The sequence below is a fragment of the Oryx dammah genome, unplaced genomic scaffold, assembly GCF_014754425.2.
Source record: "Oryx dammah isolate SB20612 unplaced genomic scaffold, SCBI_Odam_1.1 HiC_scaffold_5, whole genome shotgun sequence".
Taxonomy (NCBI): domain Eukaryota; kingdom Metazoa; phylum Chordata; class Mammalia; order Artiodactyla; family Bovidae; genus Oryx; species Oryx dammah.
Window position 1 is genome coordinate 65,654,000 of NW_024070189.1, and position 24,519 is coordinate 65,678,518.

The 24,519-nt window shown below is 59.7% G+C and overlaps 1 protein-coding gene across 4 annotated transcripts; it reads right to left on the reverse strand.

Moving 5' to 3' along the window:
- Nucleotides 1-845: 845 nt before the first annotated feature.
- Nucleotides 846-24,519, reverse strand: CSNK1G2 (casein kinase 1 gamma 2). 4 transcript variants are annotated; one of them, XM_040240130.1, is made up of 12 exons: nucleotides 24,282-24,519; nucleotides 9,426-9,857; nucleotides 3,609-3,649; nucleotides 3,414-3,483; nucleotides 3,187-3,335; nucleotides 2,857-3,091; nucleotides 2,698-2,783; nucleotides 2,528-2,612; nucleotides 2,280-2,428; nucleotides 2,094-2,177; nucleotides 1,887-1,993; nucleotides 846-1,758 (listed from the first exon to the last, which is right to left on the reverse strand). In XM_040240130.1, exons 2-12 carry the CDS (start codon nucleotides 9,607-9,609, stop codon nucleotides 1,704-1,706), a joined length of 1,245 nt encoding a protein of 414 aa, XP_040096064.1. In that variant the 5' UTR covers nucleotides 9,610-9,857; nucleotides 24,282-24,519; the 3' UTR covers nucleotides 846-1,703. The 4 variants fall into 4 exon arrangements, with proteins under 4 accessions (XP_040096064.1, XP_040096063.1, XP_040096062.1 ...); XM_040240129.1 differs by having other exon boundaries at nucleotides 2,280-2,446; XM_040240128.1 differs by having other exon boundaries at nucleotides 2,280-2,612.

Here is a 24,519-nt window from a genome sequence, read left to right on the forward strand (position 1 = left end):
CCCATGTTACATTCTGAGGAGCCTAGGGCTCCTCCTGGCTGTGAGGGTGGGGGACCTCTACCACTTTGGCTGGCTGCCCCCAAGGCTCAGCAGGGTGGGCAGGAGGCCAGGCTCCTGGAGGAGCTGGGCACATTATTTCATGGGCAGGACACTGCATGCTGCAGGCCTTCCTCTTGCTGTCAGTGACTTGGGGTCCCTGTGAAGCTGCTCCAGGAGCCACTACGATCTTGGTCAGGCCAGAGTCAGAGGGCAGCATGGCTGGATCCTAGTGAGGGCCAACCTCCTGGCCTGCAGACGGCCGCCTTCCTGTTGCATCCTGCAGAGCAGTGGTCACTCTTCCTCTCTGTATAGGGACCCTGGCCCCATCCTGGGGGGCCAATCTCCTAAGACCGACCCAACTGAGGCTTTGGCGCAAACTTTAGGCCCCCAAGAAGGCATTTCCTCAGCCATTCCAGGGCTCCTTGCTTTGCTGCGGGGTTCACTCGAGACCCAGCCATCCAGACACAGCTGAGGCCCTTCTGCTCCTGGAAGGGAATCCGTCTGAGTGGGGGTTTCAAGTGAACTTGTGTAAAGTGGGGCAAAGTTCCCCATCCTTGACGTTTGTATTTGTGGCTCTTCTGTTCTCACTGTGATGTAATTAACTGATTTTCCACTTGCCCCCAATAAACCAACCCGGTTATCTCACTGCAGTTCTCTTACCTTCTTTCCCACCTCCATTTCTCCTGAGCAGGGGGTTGCTACTCCCTAGCTCCCTCCCCAAAGCGTGTGCCTCCTTTCCAGACACCCAGTCGTTCGTGTCCCTTCCCAGACACACCCCTTTGACAGACTGGACACCACGCTGGGAATTGGTTTCATTTTCGTTTATTTTTTTTAAAAAAGCCCCTAAGTTCTATGGCTTCCAGGAAGCATCAGAGAAACGGAAGTGCCATTTCTGTACACTTTGTAAAGCCAGACCTAGACGCACGCACCGCGAAGACACCCCAGCTGCTCTGCCCGCAGCTCGCAGCCCCAGGGGACCACTGGGACCGCACTGACGGGGCTGCCCGCTCCACACACACCTGCGGGGCTCGGACGGGCTTTAAGGCGCTTGTCTCCAGGCTCGGCCGGCAGCGCGGAGCGACACAAAAAGCCCGCACACGCGCCGCCCACGGGCCTCGAGGTGGCTGCCCCCAGCCCAAGGTCAGGCCAGCGGCTCCACCGACAGGTGCCAGGACACCTGAGGGCCGCGCCTGCTGGCCCAGGCTTTGGTGCAGCATTTTGGTTGGGGGCCGCCCCCACCCCGCCTTCCCCTCCAGTCTGGGGAGGCCCAGGGTGGGTTCACCCCCGGCAGCAACGCCCCGCAGCGCCCCCTCGAGAAAACGGCCTTTGGATCGAGGGAGACAAGCTGGACTTTATCACACTAACGGGCGGGCGGTGGTGCCGGCGGCCGCTCTACTCACTCAGCAGACGCGGGCGGGGGCGCAGGGCAGGGCAGCCGCTGTGGTTTCTCTTTTCCTTGTTTTAAATAGTTAATGCTCTCGGAGGGGAGGACTAGACACAGGTGTAGAAATCTCGGCCCAAGTCTTATGTGAGGGTCGTGACCCTGCACGGGGGGCGGCAGCGCTGCCGGCCTGCAGTCTGCGTCCGGCTGTGGCCAATGCGGCCGTGGACAAGCTGGCCCCGGGAGGCTGCAGCGGGAGGATTCGGGGGTCACTGCCCTGGAGTCACTTGTGTCGCTGTAGCGATTTTCTCTTTCTCCTTTTGAAGAAACAGCAGCACCTAGAAGGGGGACGCAGGCTGAAAGGGGGCACAAGCTGTGGAAGGGGTGAGGGTGGAGGAGGAGGAGCAAGGGCGCGAGGGGGCGGACCCAGGACATCCCTGCTTCCCAACCCAGCTGCTGGCCTTACTTTGTGTCGTCAGCCACCTCCACCTCTGCAGGGGCTGTGATGGGGGCGTTGGAGTGCCCGGCGGTGGGGTCGTCGGCATTCAGTTCCCCGTTGGTGGAGTTAAGTGCCTGGGGGGGGGGCGGGGGTGGGGAGTCAGGTGGGCCCCGCCTGACCCCACCCCCACCCCCCCCACACACACTTTGGTGCGGTCCTTGGCCTGGCACTCACCTGGTTTTTGCTATAGAGCAAGGCTTTCTCTCGAACCTGAGGCTGCGCGGGCAGGTCAGAGTGAGCCGTGCCAATGGGCGTGGGCTGCAAGGGAGCGAGAGGAAGCTGAGGCTCAGCTGGGGGCCCCTGCCAGCAACCCTCACCTGCTAGGGGCCCCTCCCGTGCCAGTCCCCTCCCTCCACGTACCAGGGGCTTCCCGGCCCAGTCGTACTCGTAGTCAAACACGAAGCCGCTGCGGTCAAAGAGATCGGTGAAGAGCTTGCGCAGGTAGTCGTAGTCTGGCTTCTCGAAGAAGTCTAGGCGCCGCACGTAGCGCAGATAGGTGGCCATCTCCTCTGCAGACACCAAGAGGGCTAGTGGAGGCCTGGGGCGGGGGCACTGGGCAGGGGTATGCAGAGCAAGGGGGCGGGGGTACATGGGGAGACGACTCTCACCTGGGAAGCTCTCACAAAGCACCTCGATGGGCGTGGCCCGCTTGGTGTCCCCGATCTTCTGGTAGCGTTCCTTGAGTGTGTCGGCCTGCAGGGGAGTGCAGTCAGCACTTTGGCCGGCCCGTCCACCCGCGGGAGACCTCCGGCCTGCCCACTCGGCCTGGCCCACCCACCTTGAGCCCCTGCCAGGGCAGGCTGCCGCGCAGAAAGTACATGAACATGTGGCCCAGCGCCTCCAGGTCATCACGGCGACTCTGCTCTGCGGGGGACAGCAGGTCAGCGCGGCCCTCCCAACCACCATCCCCTGCCCGGCCCACACACCACTCACTCACCCTTGCCCAGGTGCGTGTTGATGCTCATGTAGCGTGCCGTGCCTGTCAGGCTCTTGTGCTCGCGGTACGGGATGTGCTTCTTGGTCTCGGGGTCGATGTATTCCTTGGCCAAGCCAAAGTCGATGATGTGGATGGCGTGCTGCCGCTTCGTGCCCGGCCGCCCCACCAGGAAGTTCTCCGGCTTCACATCGCGATAGATGAGGCTCTTGGTGTGCACATACTCCATGCGCGTGATCTGCCGGTGCGCAGGTGGTAGGTAGGCCTCAGCCTGCTCTCTGCGCCTCCCACTTCCGCCCCACCCCGCCCCTTCCGCCCCAGCCCGGCCCGCACCAGCTGGATGGCTATCATGAGCACCGTCTTGAGCGTGAACGTGCGGTCGCACAAGTCGAACAGGTCCTCTAAGCTAGGCCCGAGCAGCTCCAGCACCATGGCGTTGTACTTCCCACAGGGGCCGAAGTAGTAGACCTGAGGGACGCCCTCTGCAGATGGAGGACACACAGACTAGCGCGGCGCCCAGGCGGGCTCCCCCACCTCCCCCTCGCCCTGCCCTGGGGTACCTGCGGCGCTGAGCTGCTTGTAGAAGCGGTACTCCAGGTGCAGCTGCGGCGCCCGGGACTTGATGGGCTCCTGGGAGGGACGAGAGGACGCGTGGGCGGCACGCAGGGTGCAGTCCTGCCCTCCTCCCGCCCCGACCCTGGCCAGGCCCATCGGGACAGCTGCTGCTTGGGGCTAGGGACAGGTTTTGGACTCACCAATTTGATAGCTACGTATTCATTTGTATAGAGATTCTTTCCTGTGGGAGAAGAAGCACTTCAGGCCTGCGGGACTTCTAGCCCATGAGACCGCGCACCACCCACCCCTCCAAGGCGTATCTCCTATTCCCCTCACAGACCCCCTTGCGCTGGTCCCCTCCTTCCCAGTCTGGGATGGAAAAGGATGCCCGCAAGGGGCTCCCCCCGGCTGTAAGCACCCTCACCCATCCCTGCCTCCGCCCACTGGGGGCTGCTCCCTTGTCCTCAGCGGGATCCTTCCCGCCAGCACGCCCATGCACTCCAATTTCTCCCATCTAGAAGAGTGAACACAGAACAGAGTCCTGGTGACCCCAAGGCCCTTCTTCAGCTCCAGAGACCTGGAGGAGACATCCACACCACCCCACACCCCGTCTCTGTCCCCAGATGCTCTCTGAGCCCCCATCCACCAAGCCATTTGACCAGCACTCTCCCCTCTCAGTTCTAGGGACCCTCGAGGGAGTCCCCCAACCCGCGCCCTGCCTGTAAGTCCAGACAGTTAAGTTGTGAACGTCTGCTGGACAAGGCCCCCCACGCCAAGAGCCCCTTCCCCAGCCTGAGGCTTCCCGCTTAAGGCCCATCGGGAGGAAAGTAAACCTGCATCCTAGGCTTAGAAACTGACATGCCTGGGGCAAGAGGTCTCCCCTAGCCCCTCACCAGCCACCTGGACCTTCAGGTGTGCATTGAGAACCAGCTATTGTGCTCAACCTCATAAAACTGCAAACACAAAAGCTCTAGAACCCCTGCCCAGGCCAGCTTTTCACCTGCTACTTCCCACCCTTGGCTGAACCCCAGACAGCACCCAGGGGTGGTGGCCTGTGTGCATACCCAGCAAGCTGCTGCACCCTCTCTGCCCCTCCCAGCACCAGCCGGCCACCCTCTGGGGCCTGAGTGCCAGCAGGCCCCATGGAGTGCTGTGCTCCCAGGAGACTTCATGCTGAATCACCCCGCTGCTCCATCTTGCTTCTGAGAGGGTCCAGCATGGGAAGAGGCCTCAGCTAACCCTCTATCCCCCTGCAGTGGGACAGTATGAATGCCCAAGGTGCTGGGCCCACCTGCCCCACCCATGGGGTGGCTGAGACACCAGCGTGTAGGACCACACAGGCGGAGGCCAGGGCCCACATGCCTGTCAGTCAGCTCCCTCCTCCCCCAATCCTGGGTCTCTTATCACTGTGGCCCCCGCCTGGGGTCTTCAGCTCAGCCCCTGCTCCTCCAGGGCCTCGGTTTCCACTGTGGTGCACAGTCAGCTGGTCAATTTCCCCAGAGACCTGACAACATGGCCCCCAGTTCTGCAGAGGAATCGCGTCTTGGGAATTAACTTCACAATGCATTTAGTGCTCAGCGTAGTGCACATACCACCTTCATTAGGTTTAACCTGGAGGCACCTGGAGGGTAGATTTTTAAATGTTTCTTTTCCAACTGTTGCTCCAATGGAGAAATACAGCTGATTCATGCTGGCACACCCAGCAGCCTTACTAAACTCACTCCCTCCTGTTTACCGAGCGGCTACTCTGGCCTCCGCACATGGACAGTCAGGCTGTCTGGACGGGTCACGGAGTGTTTCTTCCTGTCCCATCTTTCCACATTTGGTCCGTTCACTGCCACTGTCAGGAAAGGGTACCCTCTGGGACCCCTCCTGCAGCCTCTATTCTTCCATTCCGATAAGTAAAAGACACCCGTGGGCAAGGAGAGAAAGCCTCCATCTAGTCCTGGTTGTCAGGTTTTGAGTAAAAAACAGGCATGCCTCATGTCCCCCAACATTTTATTATGAAAGCTTCAGATACAGCAAACGGGAGAGCTGGGTGCACAAACCCTGCGCCCTCGCGGCCAGCCGCGTCAGCTCGCGGTCTGCTCCGCTCTGCCACACAGATGCACGGTTGTCACCTGTTCTCTCAGATTCATCTCAAAGTTGTAGACCTCAGTCCCCTGTTCCCTAAGTACTCCAGCCTGCAGACCACCTTTAGTCTGTACTTAGTCCCTGTCTTTCCCTTGGGAAGCGATTCATCATTGAAGAGCCCTACATCTGATGAGCTCTGGGCCACCCCACCCCATCAGGACAGAGCACATCCCACTCACCTCCCAGAAGAGGCCTTCCTTCAGCAGTGCATCACTTCCTGGCCAGGTCTGCTGGCTTGCCCTGCCCTCCACACCCCCAGTCGCCTGGCCGCTGGCTCCTGCAAGGTGTCTGGATCTCTCGCCCGGTTTTAATTGTACCGCCTGTCTTCTGACTGAGCTATACCCTTTTCCTGTGCTGCGGACACTGGCATCTTGTCTAGGGGTGCTCTGCAAACATTACCTCCCAGTATGCAGCTCACCTGCTCCTGCTCTTAATAACACTTCTGGATGTTTAAACTTCGATGATGTCTAACTGGTCCCTTCCAGTAAATGGTGATCTTACTCTATGTCTTGTGGTAGAAACCTCATGTTTTGCCATTTGCGAGCTCTGGGGTTCAGCCGAGTTGAAGGTGAATATGTGGTCTGTGCACACGCACATGTGCATGCGGGCATCTGAAGTCCGTGGTTACAGTCTCCTCGTGGACCTCAGGTGTTCTGGGCTCGGCAGAGGGTGTGAAGAGCAACAGTCTGTGAGGCATGGTGAAGAACAACTCAGGGGGGACACTGTGAGCAGAAGGGAGATGCCAGGGGCTGCCCAGGGCAGGAACAGGGTGCAGGCACTGCATCCAGGGAATGGAGACTCCCCGAGCTCCCCTGCATTGGGCGGAAAACCCAGAGCGCCCATATTGGGAGGGGGTGACTCCAGTCCTTAAATAATATCTGCTCTTGGGCCAGCCTATCAAAGCTGCAAGGCAGCCCTCATGGGTTCAAGATGAGTCCCCAGGATGAAGCGTAATCCAGACCTCACAGGAGCTACCCACATTGCCCAACACATGATCAAACATCAGCACACATGTGAAAAACGGAACAGAACCGTAAGGAGGAGAAACAGAATCAAAGCGACCACAGACCCTGGCGTTTAAAACAGACACTGCAGACGGGAACCTCCTACACTGCTGGTGGAAATGGAAGGTCACACGGCTACTGTGGAGAGCAGTATGCAGGTTCTTCAGAAATCTAAAAACAGAGCTGCCATATGATCCTCCATTTGGGCATGTATCTGGTGAAAACTCTAAATTCAAAAAGACACATGCACCCCAATGTTCACAGTGGCACTGTTCACAGTAGCCGTGACAGGACATGGAAGCAACCTAAGTGTCCATAGACAGACGAGTGGACACAGAAGATGTGGTCCATGTATACAGAGGAATACTACTCAGCCACAGAAAAGAATGAAAGAATGCCATTTCCTGGTGGTACAGTCAATAACAATCCACCTGCCAAGGCAGGGAACACAAGGTCCATCCCTGAGCCACAGCTACTGAAACCATCTGCAACGAGACGCCACCACAATGAGAAGCTAGTGCACCGCAAAGAAGAGCCCCTGCTAGCCTCAACCAGAGACAGCCTGAGCATAGCAAGCAGACCCCACAGAGCCATAAATAAATTTTTTAAAAAGATGAAAAAAAAAAAGTCTATGTATGTGTAACTAAATCACTCTGCTGTATGGTAGAAATTAACACAACATTATAAATCAACTATACGCCAATTTAAAAATGGCTACTTTGAGTATATTCAAGAATTAAAGGAAAAGATGGGCAAAATTAACAAACAGATGGAAAAATCTCAACAGGAAAAATAAAAGGAATCAAATGGAAGTGAAAAATACCATGTATGAAATGAAAATTTCAGTGGATGTGCCCATTATAGATGCTGCAGAAGGGGAAAAAAGGGTGAACATACAATAAAGAAATCCAAGCTCTCCAGATTGAAGAGAGAAAACAGGCTGGGAGAAAACTCGAACTCGAGGGACCTGTGGGCTAGCATCAAACACTCCTGACAGGCTTCTCAGGTGGCTCAGTGGTAAAGAATCTGCCTGCCGATGCAGACCCCTGGTCCAGGAAGGTCCCACATGCCACAGAACAACTGAGCCCATGGGCCACAACTGCTGAAAAGCGCGCACCCTGGAGCCCGTGCTCTGCAATAGGAGAAGCCGCTCAAAGAGAAGCTCACACACCGCAACCAGAGTGTACGCGGAGACTAAACAAAGGTAGAAAAAATATTTGCGGAAATAATGGCAATCCTTTCTCAAATTTAATGAAGAAGTGTGCAGATCCTACAAACTCAATGAACCCCAAGCAGGATTAAACAGAAAACCATACCCAAACAAGGCAGAATCAAAACCTGAAGCCAAAGATAAAAAGAAATCTTTGGGGGCCTTCCCTGGTGGTCCACTGGTTTGGACTCCACTCTGCAATGCCAGGGATACCAGTTGATCCCTGGTCAGGGAAGATCCCACAGGCCATGGAGCGACTAAACCTATGTGCCACAACCACTGAACCCATGATCTCAAGCCTGAGAGTTGCAAATTCTGAACCCTGCACACCCTAGAGCTTGTGCTCTGCAGCAAGAAGTCACTGCAACGGGATGCCCATGCACTGCAACTAGAGTAGCCCCTGGTGCAAGAAGAGACAGCCTGTGTCCAGCTTTCTGAAGACCCAGCGCAGCCCCCCCAAAAAAGAAAAGAAATCTTTGAAAACAACCAGAAAACAAGACAAACGATACACAGAACAAGGCTCGACATTAGTCATTGGGGAAAAGCAAATGAATTCCATATTAGGCACCATTTCACACCCACCGACACGCTCAGAATGGAAAGCCGGCAACCCGAAGTGCAGAGGCGGCTGCAGGACATCCAGTGCCCTCCTGCGCAGCCTGCAGGGTTTAAAGAGGTTCCCTGGCTCCGGAAACCAGTCTGGTGGTCCCTCATAAGCACTTACACTCTAGAAGAGCGCCCCGGGGCAGTTTTAGTCACAATAGGAGGAAAGAAGAGAGGAACCCAGAGTCACTTAGGCAGGCGCATGCAACGGTGACTGAGCAGCAGGGGCAGGCGGGGGTGGGCCCGGGAGCAGCGTCGACAGGGGTGGTGCTCCAGTCCCAGGGGTGGTGCTCCAGTCCCGACCAACCTTTACACACGAAGGGCGCAGCACCCAACACAGCGGTGTTCTGTATCTGGGTTTCGGAGCAACAACCGAACCTGGATTCTTAAAAGGCATTTTCTGCTGAAATTACCCAGACCTGTGCAATTCAGGCGCCGCCTCAAATGCCAAGGGTAGGAGCCGGGGGTGGGGGTGGGGGTGCGAGTGCGTGCGCGTGTCCGTGAGAGCAGGAGCAGACACTTAACTGGGCAACAGGGCTGGGTTTCAGCCCCTGACGGGCAGTGGGTGGTGCAGGCCAGGCTGGAGGGAACCCATGGGAAGTGGGGGGGTCTGTGTCTCCCCCGCCCACACCCCTGCCATCAGCAGCCTGGCCCCGCCCCTGAACCTGGAGCCCTAGAGCCTGGTGGCAAGGCGCCGGCCCCACTCCAGCGCCCTCGAAATCTACCAAGGTGCAGACTCTGGCTGGGCCTCTCCACCCAGCCCCATGGGCCGTCGAACACATTTGACACTGGCAACAGCCACGAGCTGGGCAATGACCACCAGACAGGGACTCGGGATCGCCCAGAGCTCAACCACCAAGGGCTGTGTAGGATACGCCCCTTGTCCTCTGCTCTGCCCCGTCGGTACCATCGGCCAGGAGCCCCCAGCACAACTGCTCCTTCCCGGGGCGGGGCGCGGCGCGGGGGGGTGGGGGTGGGGTGGGCAGAAGCCCCACGCACTTACCTGTGTCCCGTCCCCACGACTCCCACCGCCCCCAGGGCCCCAGAAGTGATCACGCGGGGCTCACCTAGCCGGAGCTCCCCGAAGTTGCCACAGCCTATCTTCTTCCCGACCCGGAAGTTGGGGCCCACCATCAGGACCCCCGAGCTGGTCCCCGAGCTGCGGACGCTGTGGCTGGCCCGACCGGCGGCCTTGGACATTCTCCGGCCCTCCTCCGACTCCCCTTTCCCTCCTTTCTTGTCAAAATCCATAAGTTTGTGGTACCCTGGCCTCTCCACGGTGACTCAGCTGCCGTGCAAATCCGGCTCCACGGAGACCTGCGGTCGCGGTGGCTCTTCGGGGCTAACACCCCATGGCGCCCGGCGCGCTCCGGCTAGTGGGACGCGGGCGCGCGCGAGGGCCCGGCCGCAGCGCTCATCTCGGTGGCCTCCGGGTCGCACACGGGGGGAGGACTCATGCTGCTGACGGGTGCCGGGGGCTCAAATCTCGTGGCTCTCGGCTGGAGGAGAAACAGAGGCCCGGGTTAGGAGGACACGCGCCTCCCCGCCATGCGTCCCGAGGTCCAGAGCACAGCTTGGCCGGACCTGGGACTGGGTGTTCACTGCTGGTGGAACCTCCTTCTGGAAAGATCTCTGAGGCACTGGTGCAACCTGGAGCCTTCTGGGGGCTGAGGGGTGGGAGGTTCAGGCCTCTTGAGAAAACCACGTGTTGCCTGCTGCCTGCCCCCTCCCCCCCAAGGGCTGCAGGATGGCTGTACGGGCAGGGGAGATGCCCAATCTAGTGACCGAGGCACCGCCCCCCGCACGCGGCACTGAGCCCTAAGAAGAGGACAGACGCAGAGCAGTACATGCAGAGGCCTTGGAGACAGGCCCCACCACTGACATGGGGACTCTGGAGACACCCCTCCCTCCCCCACCCAATGTCCAGGGGACATCGAGGTCCCTGGGTCTCATTCCAGAAGCTCGTGACCCTGTGGTTAGGTGGGTGACCCACTGCTGCGGGACGGAAAGCAGGCAAGGAGGGGCTGCAGAAGCCAACACCAGCCTGGCTTCATTTGGCCCAGCAGCCCCCTGCCTTGACAAGGCTGGCTGGGCACAAAGCTGGGGTTGTGGACGGGATGGCAGGCACCCCCAAAGTCCCCCAGGTTGCAGGAGAAGCAGCCCAAGCCAGGGGGTGCGGACACACGGGGCAGGTGCCCTGAAGCAACCCAGGCTGTGTCTGTGGTGTGGGCTCCTCCCTCCCCCACCCCTCCCTACACCCTGTGCAGACCAGTCACCCTATGTCTCAAGAGAGAGGAGGGTCTCCCCTGCCAGCCATCCCCTTTTCTCAGCCACAGTCACTGCACCCTCCAATAGGCCCTCACTGCCTCCTGTTCTCTCACACCAAAGTCACAAGAATCTCTCCAGAAAGAAAACACTAGCATCCTCTTCTAATACCTCCCTAGCCCCCCGCGGGCCCAGACTGGCCACTGTGAGGCTCACACCTGTGCCCCTCCCTACCAGGCACTCAAGGGCTGGCACCTGGTGAAGGCCATGCCCACTTAACAGCCAAGGTGAGGGGAGGTGAGGCCAAAGCGTACCAACACCAGGGCCCTAAGGCTTCAGCAGGATCAGCTCTGTAGAGCCTGGTGCCCCAGCCCCTAAATGGGCGTTCACACAGCCTCCAGCACTGATGGACAGAAGGGCCAGGCAGCCCTCTTGTGTCACTGACGGCACAGGTGCCAAGAACATGCCCCAAAGAGGGACCCCCTGGCCATATGCCCAAAGGCAGGACCACAAGCTGGTAGGACTAAAGCTGGGGTGCTCACACACACGTGTACACGCCAGTCCCCACTCAGGCACAGCCCAGGAGAGTCCCAGACAGGCAGGAGCCCGGGCTTCAGGCCAAACCTCACTGCTTACAGACAGCAGCGCCCACGCTTCCCAAACACATGAACAGCGTGTACAGACAATCCGACCCCAGCCAAGACCCGCGTACCCAGCTCCACCGCTGCTGGGGTTCCTGGTGGCCACATCCACCCCCGTGCTAGGGCCCAGCCTGGGGCCATGTGAATGCGGCTCTTTCCACCAGCAGCAAGTGCCCCCGCCTGAGACCAGCGCCCTGGCACCTGTGGACGACACACCCATCACTGGGCTCAGGGGTGCTGGCTTGGCCGAGCAGCTGCTGCTCTGCCTTGACCTCCCATCTCCATTGGTTGCCCTTGTGGGAGACCGGCCGGAACCACTGCGAAGCCAAGGGGGCACCAGACAGCCCAGCAGGAGTGACCGGAGGAAGGGAGGAGCCTGACCGGGGAGTTGGGGGCTCAGGACAGAGCAGGCTGCCTACCCCCCTGCTCCATGGGCTGGCCTCCACCTCCAGGGGCCATGCTGAGCCCCATCTGCCCACAGTTCCCTGCCGGGGGAGGCTGTTCAACCTCAAGGATTTGGGAGTTAACTGTGAACAGCTGCTACAAATTTACAAGGAAATAACTATATTAAAAACATTAATATGTAGTAGAGAGCAAATGACTAATAGGGACCTACAGTAGAGCACAGAGAACTCTACTCAACACTCTTCAATGACCTATATGGGAAAAGAATCTAAAGAAAAGTGGATATGTGTAAACCTATAAGCGGTTCACTTTACCATATACCTAAAACTAACAACATTGTCAACCAACTCCAGTAAAACTTAACAGCAGACAAAAAGGCCAGCAAGCCTAGCGGGGTGGAGACTGCATGCTTGGTTCTGAGCCCCTGCAACATCTTTATTCACATCTGGAGACATGACCACAGGGCTCACAACCCCTTCCAGAGAGGAAGATCAAAAGCTCCTGCTAGACCTTGGTTTATGCTTGCAGAGTTGTGCTACAATCACCTCTGGTTCCAGAATGTTCCATCCCCCAAAAGCGAAGCCTGTTCCCATCAGCAGTCACCCGCCTCAGCCCGACAACCAGGAACCCACTCTCTGTGTCCGTGGATCAGCCTGTTCTGGACGTTTCCCACCAGTGGAATCACACCCCGCGTGTCCTTCTGTGTCTGCTTCTCTCCTGAGCATCGTGTTCTCAGGGTCTGGCCCCGTGGTAGCGAGTGTCAGGGCTTCTCTTCTTTCTGTGGCTGAGGGATGCTCCTGGGTGTGGAGGGACACACTCACCCACGGAAGGACACACAGCTGTGTCCACTCTTGGGCCCCGGTGAACAGAGTGGCTACAGTGCTTCTGCACTGTCCCCCTCCTGGGCACTACCCACGGCTAGAATGGCAGGGCTGGGGGAGGCTCTGGCTTAACTGCTGGAGGAACTGGAAGCTGCCTCCCGTCAACTGGCCCGCTCCTGGAGCCCTCCACTGCCTTGGGGTGGTTCTGACCTGCATTTCCCCAATGGTCTCGCTCCACCTCCAGACACACGCCTTCCCTAGCACTCCCTCCCTGCACCCAGGACCAGACACACTCCTGTGAATCACTCACTGCCCGTGGGAACAACCCACAGGGGATGCGCTGAAGGGCTGAGAGTCTTCACAGCGAGGCAGGACAAGGGCCTTCCCACCTTGGGAGGAGGTGAGCCTGGAGCCAGAGTGCAGCCTGGCTCAGAGCAGCTGGACACCTGACTTCATGGGAGTTTGTGCCCATGACTCAGTAACACGCCAGTGTGGGATTCCTGCAGAGCAAGCCCATGCCCTGCAAACACCTGGGTACCTCCTGCTCCCAGACAACACACCTGTACAGGTGACCCTCCTTTCTCTGAAATCCTGCCAGATTCTACAACAAGTGGATACCGAAAGCCCCTTACCCCCGGATGGACACTCATGGTTTCCTGCCAGATTTTCTTTCCTGTCAGAAATTAACTAAAACACAGGTCCGTGCATGCACTCCCACCCACAAAAGTGCACCAGAGGGGGCCGTAGAGCCCACGGGAAGCTCAAAGACAGCAAGGAGACACCGGCATTCTCCTGTCTCCTTGCCCGAGGGCACTGCCGCCAGGTGCCCCTGCCCACGAGCGGCAGAGGGAGAGCCGGGGAGCGTACGGCTGGGGCAGGACACTGCAGGGCCCTCACCCAGGGGACGGAGGAGCCATGCGTGGAGGTCTGGAGGGACAGCGGCCCAAGCAGGAAGACCAAACATGGGAACAAAGTAGGGAAAGGGACGGCTGGAGATTGGGCTTGACTTCCTGGCCAACAAGATGTGGGTGCGTCCGCGTCGATGGAGGAATGGTGGGCAGGGGCCTTGCAGTTCCCCATGCCGCTGCTGTGACCCACTCATCCCACACAGGCAGGGACTGAGGTCTGGGTCCCATTTTGTGCAGACAGCTTTTATGGGGCAGCATCACCAAACATCACTCTGCCCCAACAACACACACAAGGAACCCTCCAGGAGACCTCACTTCCCTGTACTCCAACCCCCAACTCTCCCAGAGGCCCTCCCCAGTCAGCAGCACAGGGCGCGCACCCCCGGAGTCCTGCCCTGACTCCATTCTGAGCCACGACTCCTGCTCTCAGCCCCACCCCGAGATCCACAGCGGCGTCGTCACCTCTGTCTGGCCTCCAGCTGCAAAACTTTCTGAGCCCGCAGAGCTGCCTTCTGAAAGCTGCAAAGCCAGGAGACTTGCGCCCTCGGGCTGGCTGGGAGGTTGCCAGGTGCAGGACGTGAGGCCCAGGGTGGGGACTCTGCCCCCGCAGCCCCTCCTCCAGCGCTGCCTCTGGGTAATGCCCAGTGCCTACTGTAAGTGAGCCTTTGCACCAGGAGCGCCGTGCTGGCCCCCATGCCGTGTCCCTGGGGTCCTGGTGTGCAGCACAGGGACAGCAACCAGGCCTGAATCAGAAGCTGTGGCGGGTGTGCTGCCCCTGCCCCTGCCCCACCCCCTAGCCCACGTGGCCCTGACGAAACACCAGAGGCCCGCCCCATCCGTCAGCCCCTGGACAACAAGGCAAGCGTGTGGCCACCATGAGGTCACCGCCTACAGGGGACAGTGGACACCAGGAGACAGGTGAGGAGTCCAGACCCTGACCCTCCAGCGATAGGACACCAGTGCCTACTCACCCCACGAATAGCAGCTACCACCCGCCATGCCATAGGGGTCTTCCTGGGTCCTCTCTTGGGACCTCAGGGGGGGCGGCCAGAGCGAGTCACCCACTGGCCTGAGGGGCGCAGGAACAAGAGAGTGGACACAAGACTAAAAGCAGAGCAAACGCTGCCAGGAGCTGGAAGCCGGCAGGTGCCCCGGCCCACCTGGTGAACCAGGGAGCGGGTATGTGTGATGTCAGCACAGGTGCTAAAACTCATGGGGGATGGAAGGACCCAGCGCTACACCTGACCCGAAAGCAAGCCAGTCTCACCCCACCAGCATGGCTCCCAGTTCCTCCCAAGGGTACCCGGACTCACTCCTCACTCAGGGAAGGCCCCCCAGGGACACCTGATTGCTCAGGCCTTCGTGGTCAACTTAAGCCCCAGGCAGGCAGGGCTCCCAGCCCACCCCCAACCCCCCGAGTGACCCCTGACCTGCCTTCCAGCTCAGGGGGCTTACCTGCTGCGTTCTCCTGGGGGTCCTCCATCTTGTCAGGGCCAGGGCCAGGCCCCCTGCCAGGGGCCCCAGGAATCCCCTTCTCTGACCGTCTCCACCCAGTGATGTCACAGTCCCCGCTGACATCATGGGCACAGCCCTGGGTCAGAGTCAGGATGCATCTGGAGCAGTGGCAGCAGCTTCCCTCCTGGGGGTGGCCCCACCACACACTGCAGGCTCTGCCGTGGAAGCCACCTGGGAAGCGTAGGGCTCCAGGGCAATCCTGGCCACAGCCCCCCTCAGGCACCTCCAGACACACACGTCCCCCTCCTCAGGCTGAGTCTACTGACTTGTGTAGGCAGGGCCGCCCTCCAGGAGTCACCCAGGTCCTAGGCCCCAGCAGCCACGGGCACCCCAAGTGCCAGGTCGTGGCATCTACACACCACTCCCTGAAAGGGACCCAGGCTCTGGAGATGCGCCAGCCCAGGGGGCCGCAGCCTGGAAGCCTGAGGTCACTGACAGGTAGTGTTACAGCAGAGAGAGGGGAGTGGGCCGAGAACAGGAACCAGACCCCAGGACGAGGCCAGCGTCCAAACGATATCAAGCAGAAACAGTTCATGACACAGGGATTTACAGACAGCGGAACACAGCCCTGGATAAATGGGAAAGGAGGGGGCATGGCTGGGCAGGGGATGCAGCAACCTTGAGGGAAAGGCCCTGTGTGAGGACATGCAGGGTTCATTGAGAAAGGCAAGGAAGACGGTCAGAGCTCACACTCGGGGTCATGAAGAGCAGGTGTGGGCAGATGCGCAGGTTCAGCCAAGTTACAGATGAGCCCAGAAGGATGCGGGATTCAGCACTTTCCCTGCAGCTTTCCATGAACTTAAACATATGCATGACAAACCCCTCGGCCCCAGCCCAGCATGCAGCAGGCGCTTCCATGGGGGGTGGTTTGCTGGATATCAGGAATGGGTGGGGCCAGGCCATGGGCTTGCTGGAGTGACCACCAGCTCACTCCCTGGGCACACTTGAAAACCCCCACGACTGAGAGCTAAGAGAGATGCAGAGAAGAGGGATCGGGGAGGGATACAAAAGGTGCTCAAACCCCACATGACACCTGGTGAGAAGGGACAACTGAAAGCACGGAGCCGGGGCTAGGCGGCCACACTGGCCACAGGTGAGAAGAAAGGTACACATACAGAAATGGCTGTACCCCCACAGGAGAGCCGGGACTGGCAGAGCCCGGGGGCCTGGGGCAAAGAGGATGGGGGAAGCGCGGGCCCTGGCTGAGGACGATGCACCAGCACTGGCCCATCAGCTGCGACACAAGCAACACTCAACTGAGGTGTGACCCACGGGGACCCCAAACTGATCCACAGACTTGCTATAAACCTAACATTGCTCTGAAACAAGAGTCTATTTTAAAAAAAAAAACCTCCACCACCTCTGGCAGCACCCCCCCAGACCCCCTCTCCCTCTACATGGTGCCAGGTGGGCACACTCCTTCCCAGGACCTTTGCACCTGCAGCCCAGCACCCGCCCAGCCCCTCGGCCTCCAACCACAGTGCTCGCCATGCCGCCAGTCCAGCAAGCACCAGTCCCAGGGACACAGTGGGCGCCAGGCAGGAGCACGGCTGCTCCTTGGGGTTCACAATCCCCAGAGCAGAGCAGAGAGGCCAGGCAAGGCCCTGGCCAGTCAGAGAGAAAGATGGAGCCCCAGCTGAGCACGGGGCAGGGGCATGAGCCCTGAAAATGATGGAAACGTGGGCTCTGGGGCCAGATGAGGGGGAGAAGCCTGATGACCTGCAGGGCAGCCTCCACGGTACCCTGTGCCTGCCCCATGCCCACTGCAATCCTGGCTGGCCTCTGCTAGCAGGCGCAAACTCTCCTGAGCTCAGAACAGTGCGGAGGGGGATGGGCTGCACCACCCTCCAGAGTGTGTAGCCTCAGCCCAGGGCAAGGGGCTGTGCGGGCAGACACGTGAAAGACATTAACGGGCCAGAGCACCTGCGGACCCACCAGAAAACCACATGCCCTGCCTCCCTGTCTTACTGGAGCTGGCCAAGCATCACTCACCCACTAGCTCCCCTGTTGGGGGAGATGGCTCCTTTAGTCTGGGCAGGTCCTCAGAGATTGGCACATCCTAGACAAGGACCCAGGCCCTCTGCTCGAGACTGGCGGAGGGGGGAGGACCAGCACCCGCCCACCACGTGGGATCCCGTGTCCCAACTGGAGCCTCCCCGGACCTGGTGCAGCAGCGGGAGGGCCAGGCCAAGGCACAGGAGCACACGCCCCCGGGAGGACGGCTTCACTCCTGTGGGTGCAGCTGGAATGGTCTCTCTCCCCAAGAAAGAGGAAACCCACGGCCACTCCCAAGGGGGAGCGGAACACAGCGAGCAGCCAGACCCGTATGTAACACACCCATGGTGTGTGGAGGTTTGGAAGTACGTCACTGATGTGAACAGTGCCCACCGCCTAGATTCTGAGTGAGTTCTCAAAACTTTCCCACGCTTGGCCAAAACACCCATTTTCCTCAATGTGTACATGTCTTTTGCCGCTGAAAAACACCGATGACAGGATGGGATCTACGGTAACACGCGGCCAAGGCACCTGGCCTGTGGGGCTGCAGTCCCTCCCGGCACCCAACACACCTGCTCAGAGGCACCAGGATGGAAGACCACGGGCCGGCCTGAGGGTCTGAGACATCAAGGGGCAGGGCTGCCCTGGCCCATGTCCTCTGAAGGGCTGGTGCTCCAGAAAGTGCAGGGCAGCGGGAAGACGGTCTTCCAGAAAACGGCCAGGGTTCCCAGGCTCGGAGGAGGCAGAGACGCCACGACCAAGGGTCAGACCCTAACCCAGGACAGGACACCACGACCCAGGGTCAGACCCTGACCCAGGACAGGACACAGAACCTGGAGAGGGAGCCTGCGAGGACAGGGATAAACAGGACCCTCCTCCACAGGGCACAGAAGATGAAGCAACCACCATGGAAAACGGCAATTCCTCACAAGAGTCACCACTCCATCTACTCAGTATACACCTGGGAGAACCGAGAACACATCCACACAGACCCGTATGCCCAGCACACAGGCATCTACAGCCACTAGACTCATGATGGCTACGAGGCCCACACAACCCAGGGAACACACGTGTCCCTCCACACGGGAGTGTCCTTCAACCAACAAAAGGGGTGAAGCCCTGACACTCATTACCATGTGGAGGGACCCTGAGAACACGATGCTCAGTGAGAGCGGCAGACACAGAAGGACCCACAGGGTGTGATTCCACTAACGGGAAACATCCAGAACAGGCCAATCCACAGACAGCACTGTGGGGGCGGTTCTCAGGGGCTGCAGTTCTTGAATTGATTTTGGTGATAGTTGCACGATTTGTGAATATACTAAAACCACCAAGGTCTCCTCTCCAGTGAACTTTATGGTCGGTGAGGTGTATCTTAATTAAAGCCAGTGTAGTGTGTGGCATCACAATAAAGCTGTCAGGAAGGGCGTGGGGCTGGGCGGGCAGCCCAGAGCAGGGCTCCTCTGTCCAGTGTGGGTCAAAGTCCGACCCCCAGGCCAGAGCCACACCTACCACTCCTGTGACAGATGCGGTAACCATTTCAGACAGGAATGAAGAGGTGTACACCCACAGGAAGAGAAGCCAGGGAGAAGGCGGGGAGGGGAGGAAGGAGAGCTTGGTCTTCCCCAGCAGCGCTGGTCCAGGCTGAGGGGACAAAGAACTCACCCACTGCTCGCCCCGCGCTCTTCAAACCAGCCAGGGCAGCCACCCGGCTCATGCTTACCCGCACCACCCTGGGCTGCCCTCCCCACCCGAGCCACCCTGCTGGCCTCTGGCCTGTCTCTATCCATGAGCTGGCGGCACTCCAACCTTGGTCCCCCAGATTGGCCATGAGCTGGGGAAAAACCTCTGGCCGAGAGGCTGCATCACAATCACCAGGTGCCCCACCTGCCCCCAGATGCTGGCTGGAAGGACCACCACCTGACTGCAGAGGTTCCACTCCAGCCCGCCAGTGCCAGTGCGGCCCTGAGCCCCAGACGGACGGGAGGAGGACGCCAGCCCGCAGTGGCCAGATGCAGATTAAACACCAGACGCCCAGCAGACAACAGAAGGTCAGATAAGCAACGAGTTAACCTTTACTGCAAGTGTGTCACACACACCACCCGAGGTACGTTTATGCCAGGCAACTGCCGACCGTTTGTAGGAACTACAATTGCGCCTGGCGCCCTACGCTTTATCAGCAATATCTGGCCACGCCTGACAGCAGCGCCGACCTCCCGGCAGGACTCAGTCCCCAGGGCCCTGATGTTTTTCTACTCAAGCTCTGTATTTGTTAAAATAGAGTGTTTCCAATGAAAACTTAAGCTTCCAAATGGTGATAAACCACACACCCCCAAATATGAAGGATGTAAACTATCTCAACAGTAACCTCTCACACCAACTATGTGTTTGGCCATATCTCAGATACCCCAAACTAAAGGAGATAAACCTGTTTCTTTCTGCTCTCTAACCAGCACACTGTCCACCATCCACGTAGCTCTCATCCTGTCCGTATCGGGGGCAGGGTCTTGACAGATATGTGTGCCTCCAAAAGACTCGGGAACACTTGCCCCCAGGGCACCAGCATGACCATTTCTGACTGGGAAGTTGGGGCCAGGGCGTGAGGCGCCAGGCATGCCCTACAGCCTGCCTGGGTTGGGGACACAAGTTGGGAGCACAAGCCAGGGACATGTGGGGACTAGCCAGGCTGGAGCTTTTGGGCCAAGGGTCTCATCATAGACTCTCCCTGGGCTGGCCACAAAGGAAGCCCCAAAAGCCCAGCCACAGCCTGGAGACCAGAAATAAACCAGGAGGGATCCTGCGGGTCACCCCTGGGCCAGCCAGAGAGCGGCCCGAGGCAAGAGCGGGGGACACTGCCCTGTGGGGGGACCTCAGCCAGCCACCACTTCCGGTCCACAGGAGCAGTATCCCTTCTGACCTGCTTCCACAGACTTCCTGCTCCCGAGGGCAAAGGCAGGGGTCTTGTGGAAGCCCAGAGACAGGCTCAGGGAGGCCCTGAAATGGGTACCTGCAAGCCCCTCAGCTGCAGCTCACTGTGCACAGCAGGCTGGTGGGAAACCCCGAGGTGGGCGCTCACTGGACCCGACTGCCTTGACACCGGGCAATGCCTGGACATTGTCCCGATGTGGCTGCCCTAAAGAATGACCCGCTCCAGTGCCCACAGGGTGGAGGGGACAGACAGGGCCTAGAGAGCATGTCCCTGCCTATAGCTTCAGGAAACAAGCCCATGTCCCGGGGCCGGCAGGTGGAGGGAGGACTAGGCCTGGGCAAAGAGCCCCACAACTGCTCCCTGCTGGTGTGAGAGCAGAGGCCAAGGCAGCGCACTGATGGAGGGCACAAGGGGTCCTGGAATCTGCCAGTGCCGCAGGTGAAGCCAAACAAGCAAAGGGCTGCCAGGCCAGTGGGTCTCTGTGGGCGACTCCTGGGAAGGTGTGGCCTAGTACACGGTGTGATCTGGTTCCTATAAGATGCCAGGCTCCCACTGTGGGCCCTGGAATAACCCCCAAGCCCATTCTAGAACCCACAAGGAAGGGAGTCCTCAGGGCTCTGCACTCTAGGCACCAAGCCCATCCCTCTGTTGCACCCCTCTTCTCTCTCAAAGCCCTGGGTCTTCCCAGCATTATCTCCCTTGGATTCTTCATCTCAGCCTACGCCCCATCCAGCTGCCCCACACGCAGCCCCGCTAGGTCACCCACCAGGCTCCCAGAGAGCCCTGCCACGTGCCCATCAGCTGGGCCCTGGGACTGCAGCGAGCACGAGGGTTACTGCAAACACTCATCAAGGTCCCATGGAGGCTGCAGGTCCCAAAGTGAGCGACGCTGCCCTGCAACCTGGGGTGGGGACGGCCGGACCTCCAAAATGGGGGTCATGCTGGAGCACGCCGGGGGTGATGTTTAAGTACAACTTTTTAACACTCTGAGGTGTGTCATGAACCAACATGAAGTCGTGACGCATGAGGTGTATCTGTTTCTACCTATGAACAGTGATGCCGTGACCCAGGATGACACAGAACACGGTCTATACCCGGGCGCCCCCGCCCGCCACCTGCAAGAGAGACTTCTGTTGCCTTTCCGCTCCTGCAGAGGCACTGCGGGCGGGGGCGCTGGTGAGAGCAGCCCTGCTTGTGGCTCAGGCGCAAGGACACCTGGCTGGCGCCCCGACGCATGCACTCACGCACACATGTGTGCATGTGTTCTGCAGGCTGGATCTGTGCAGCGAGGGGAAGGGCTCACCCTCCTTAAACTACCTGGCTTTTGCCGCTCACTGAAAGGGACTCACAGGAAAGCTCCAGACAGCTGGGCAAGCCAGATCAGTGGACCATCCTGGGTGCTGAGGGGACATGTAGGGTTCTGAGAAGGAAACACCACCATTACCCCCTGAGAGTCCCACCGGCCATCTGTATGGACCCCCATATCACAAGGGGATGTAGTTTTTGCCAGGAGCTTGGCGGGAAATGGGCAGGACTGAGGGGCCGAGGCCAGAGGAGCCGGTCTTCCCACCCCCGGCCTCCTGCTCAGGCTGCATCCAGTGGGCAGAGATGGTCCTGAGGAGCACCTTAGCAGAGTGAAGGTCCTCCTCCTGGAGGTCATTTGGGCCTCGCTTACTCATATGTAGAAAGGGAGCTTGGGGACTTGCCCAGCAAGCCCCCGAAGTGCCCAAACAGGGTGGGGCAGGTGCAGAACTGCTCAAGGTGGGACTTTCTGCACCACCAGGCCTCGTTCCCTGACCAGGCAACAGAAAGAATCCCGACTCGTGGCTAGAGCACACCGGCTGCCTAGATCACAACAGCAAGGGCCCCATTCAGGTATGACAACCCCAGAAAACACCAGACACTGACGATGACCACGACCCAACCCACATACGCGTCTCCTTTACAAAAGCCCTTTCCAGGGAAACCAAAAGTGCCCACCACCACACTGACCTGCCCAACGCCCCCCAGCCCTGCTGCCAGCTCCCTCCCCAGACTAAAGCCTTGTAAAGCCTCCCTCTAAGGCCTCTGTGGTCCTGGGGAGGTGAAGGGGGGAGGTCTAGAAATTTTTCAAGACAGAGATCAAGCCCCACAACAGCCCTGAAGAGAAACACTGCACCTCTGAGGCAGCCATGGCAAGTCCATCCGACGAGGCTTTCCTGGTGTCCCAGGCTGTCCAGGGGACATGCCCTGTCCCCAGGCACTGCCTTGTGGGGGCTGGGCCCTTCCTGAGCGCTACCCACCAGTAAATCCCCAAGGCTCAGGTGGCCCCTCGGCTGTCCGGAACACCTCTCAGCTGGCTGGCTTCCCCAGAGCTGGGATGAGCAGATAGGACGCTTTCAGTTTATTTAAAAAAAAAAAAAAAACACCTCACCTACTTCCTCTTGCAACCCAGAGGTAATTACTAGGTAGTCAGGAGGAGGAGGAGGTTCAGATGGAATCAGAAGCCACAGTTCAGAGAAGTCTGTGCTCATAGGACCTGCTGTCACAGTTCAGAGCCAGGTGACTAGATGTCTGTCCCCAACCCACCTCAGAGAAATGAGAGGGACCCAGAATCAGATGAGAAGGCCAAAACCAGAGCCCTGCCCAACACCCGCTGCAAACTTTGGGGTCTTGCCTATAGCTGGGGTGGAGGTCCAGCCAGCTCCTTCCAGATCTCCTTCCCTCTTTCCACTGCCAAATGCAGCAGACACAACTGGCCCCCAAATCTGGGAGCTGCCCCCACCAACTAGATTCCCAGCCCACACTCACCACCCCCATTCCATTCCTCAGAGGCTGGGCCACAGATACCACCGCAAGGGTTGAACTAAACATCTGGGGCTCCAGAGACAATAAGATGGGCCAGTAAAGTCTTGTCTAGCTCTGTGTGTGCTGCTGAGGGTGCTACGGTCTGCCCGCCCTCCGACCCAACCCCCCACCCCAACCTCTGCCTGCAGAGCCCAGAGCAGGCCACAGTTCCGTTGAAACACAGCAGACAAAAACAAACTCCTGGCAACAACCACAAACTTCCCCCAGCAGCTCAGTCTGTTCCTTCGGGGGCCACATCCAGCACCCCAGCGGCTACCCCCTTCCCTATCAGAGCCATCCTCCCCTTCAGATTCGTGTTTCCCCACTCATCCCTCACACCCTGAGCCAAAGGAGCCCCTGGGGGGTCAAGAAACGCCTATGTCCCTCAGGGCAGGGACGAAGGTGCCCAGAAGCCCCTCAGGATGGATGTGTGGACACCCCGGGAGCTCCAGACACTGGCCCAGCCTGGGGCCCCCTATGGAGGGGGCTGGGGAGAGAATGCTGGACTCCACCTCCGTGCACGGAACCCTCCAAGCCGTTTCCTGCAAACAATGCCATCCGGAGGCCAAGGGAATAACCCAGCTGCCCAAAGCCGGCCCAGGACGACGCCCCGGACGTCAGGGCAGGGCTTTCTCTCAGGCCCCCAGCCCGGTCCTGAACGCCTCCCCTGAGAAAACTGGGGCAGAGGGAGCAGGGGAAGCGCAGGACAGGGAGGGGGTGGTGTGGCTGCCGGGCACGCAGACGTCGGCCCCCCTCCTTCATCTGAAGTGTTTCCGGAAAACAAAGCCGGTGGCGAGGGCGGAAGGGGGAGGCGCAGCCCGGCGAGCGCCGGGAGTTCCTGAGCGTCCCACAACAGGTCCCCCAGCCCAGACCCCTCCTGCTGTTCCCCTTTCCTGCCCCCAGCTCCCCCCACAAATCTGCAGGGCTACAAAGGGGCGAGTGTGCGCGCCAGCGTGGGGAGGAGCGACGGGCCTAGCGGAGAGGGCTGGAGGGGTAGGAGGCCAGGGGGAGTGGGCAATGGGCTTGAGCACTGGGGAGGGGGGGGGGGGTTGGGGGGCGGGGGGGGGGGGGTTGGGGGTGGGGCCGGGGGGGGGGGGGGGGCGGTGCAGTGAAGGAGGGAGGTGGGGTGGGGCTGAGGGACGGACAGGCCAGTAGTCAGGAGTGACGAATCCATGGAGAACACTGAGGTCTGGAGTGAGGGAACAGTAGGGTCTGGAGTGAGAAATGGAGGAGGAGGGGAATAGTGAGGTCAGTAGTATGAGGATCTGTAGGCAGTGAGAACTGGCAGGACCTGAGTTTGGGAGTCACTGGCAACGACAAGGTCTGGAGTGCAAGGGGGTGGGAATGAGGAGTTGGGTCGACAGTGTGGGGGTCACTGGGTTGTAGGGGCAGTTGGGGTCGCCGTGGGGGGTGCAGTCGGGAGTGCAGGGCTTCACAGGAACAGGTCCACATTGTGGGCGTCTGCGAGGTCCATGGGTCCGAACTGCGGGGTGTAGGAGGTGCGGGATCTGAGGAGTCTTCGAGATATATGAGTAGAGGGGCTGGGGGTTCGTGGAGGTGGGGCAGCAGGGCCAGGACGCGTGTCCGCCGCCGCGAGCGAGGGCGCGCGCGTCGTTACCTGACAGCCTCCGCCGCGGCCGTGGCCCCGCGGCCGGACTGGGCGGCCCGGGCTCCCTCAGCAGCGCTGCGCGGACCCCCGCTCCGGACCCTGTTCGCGCTCCGGCTCTGGCTCCGGCGCCCGCTTGGGTCCCCGCTCCCGCTCCCGCGCCGCCGCCGCCGCCGGCCTCCGCATGTTGGGCGCGGGCCGTCCCCGCCGCGCGGGCGCCCGGCTCGCCCCGGTCTCTCAGCGTCGCCCG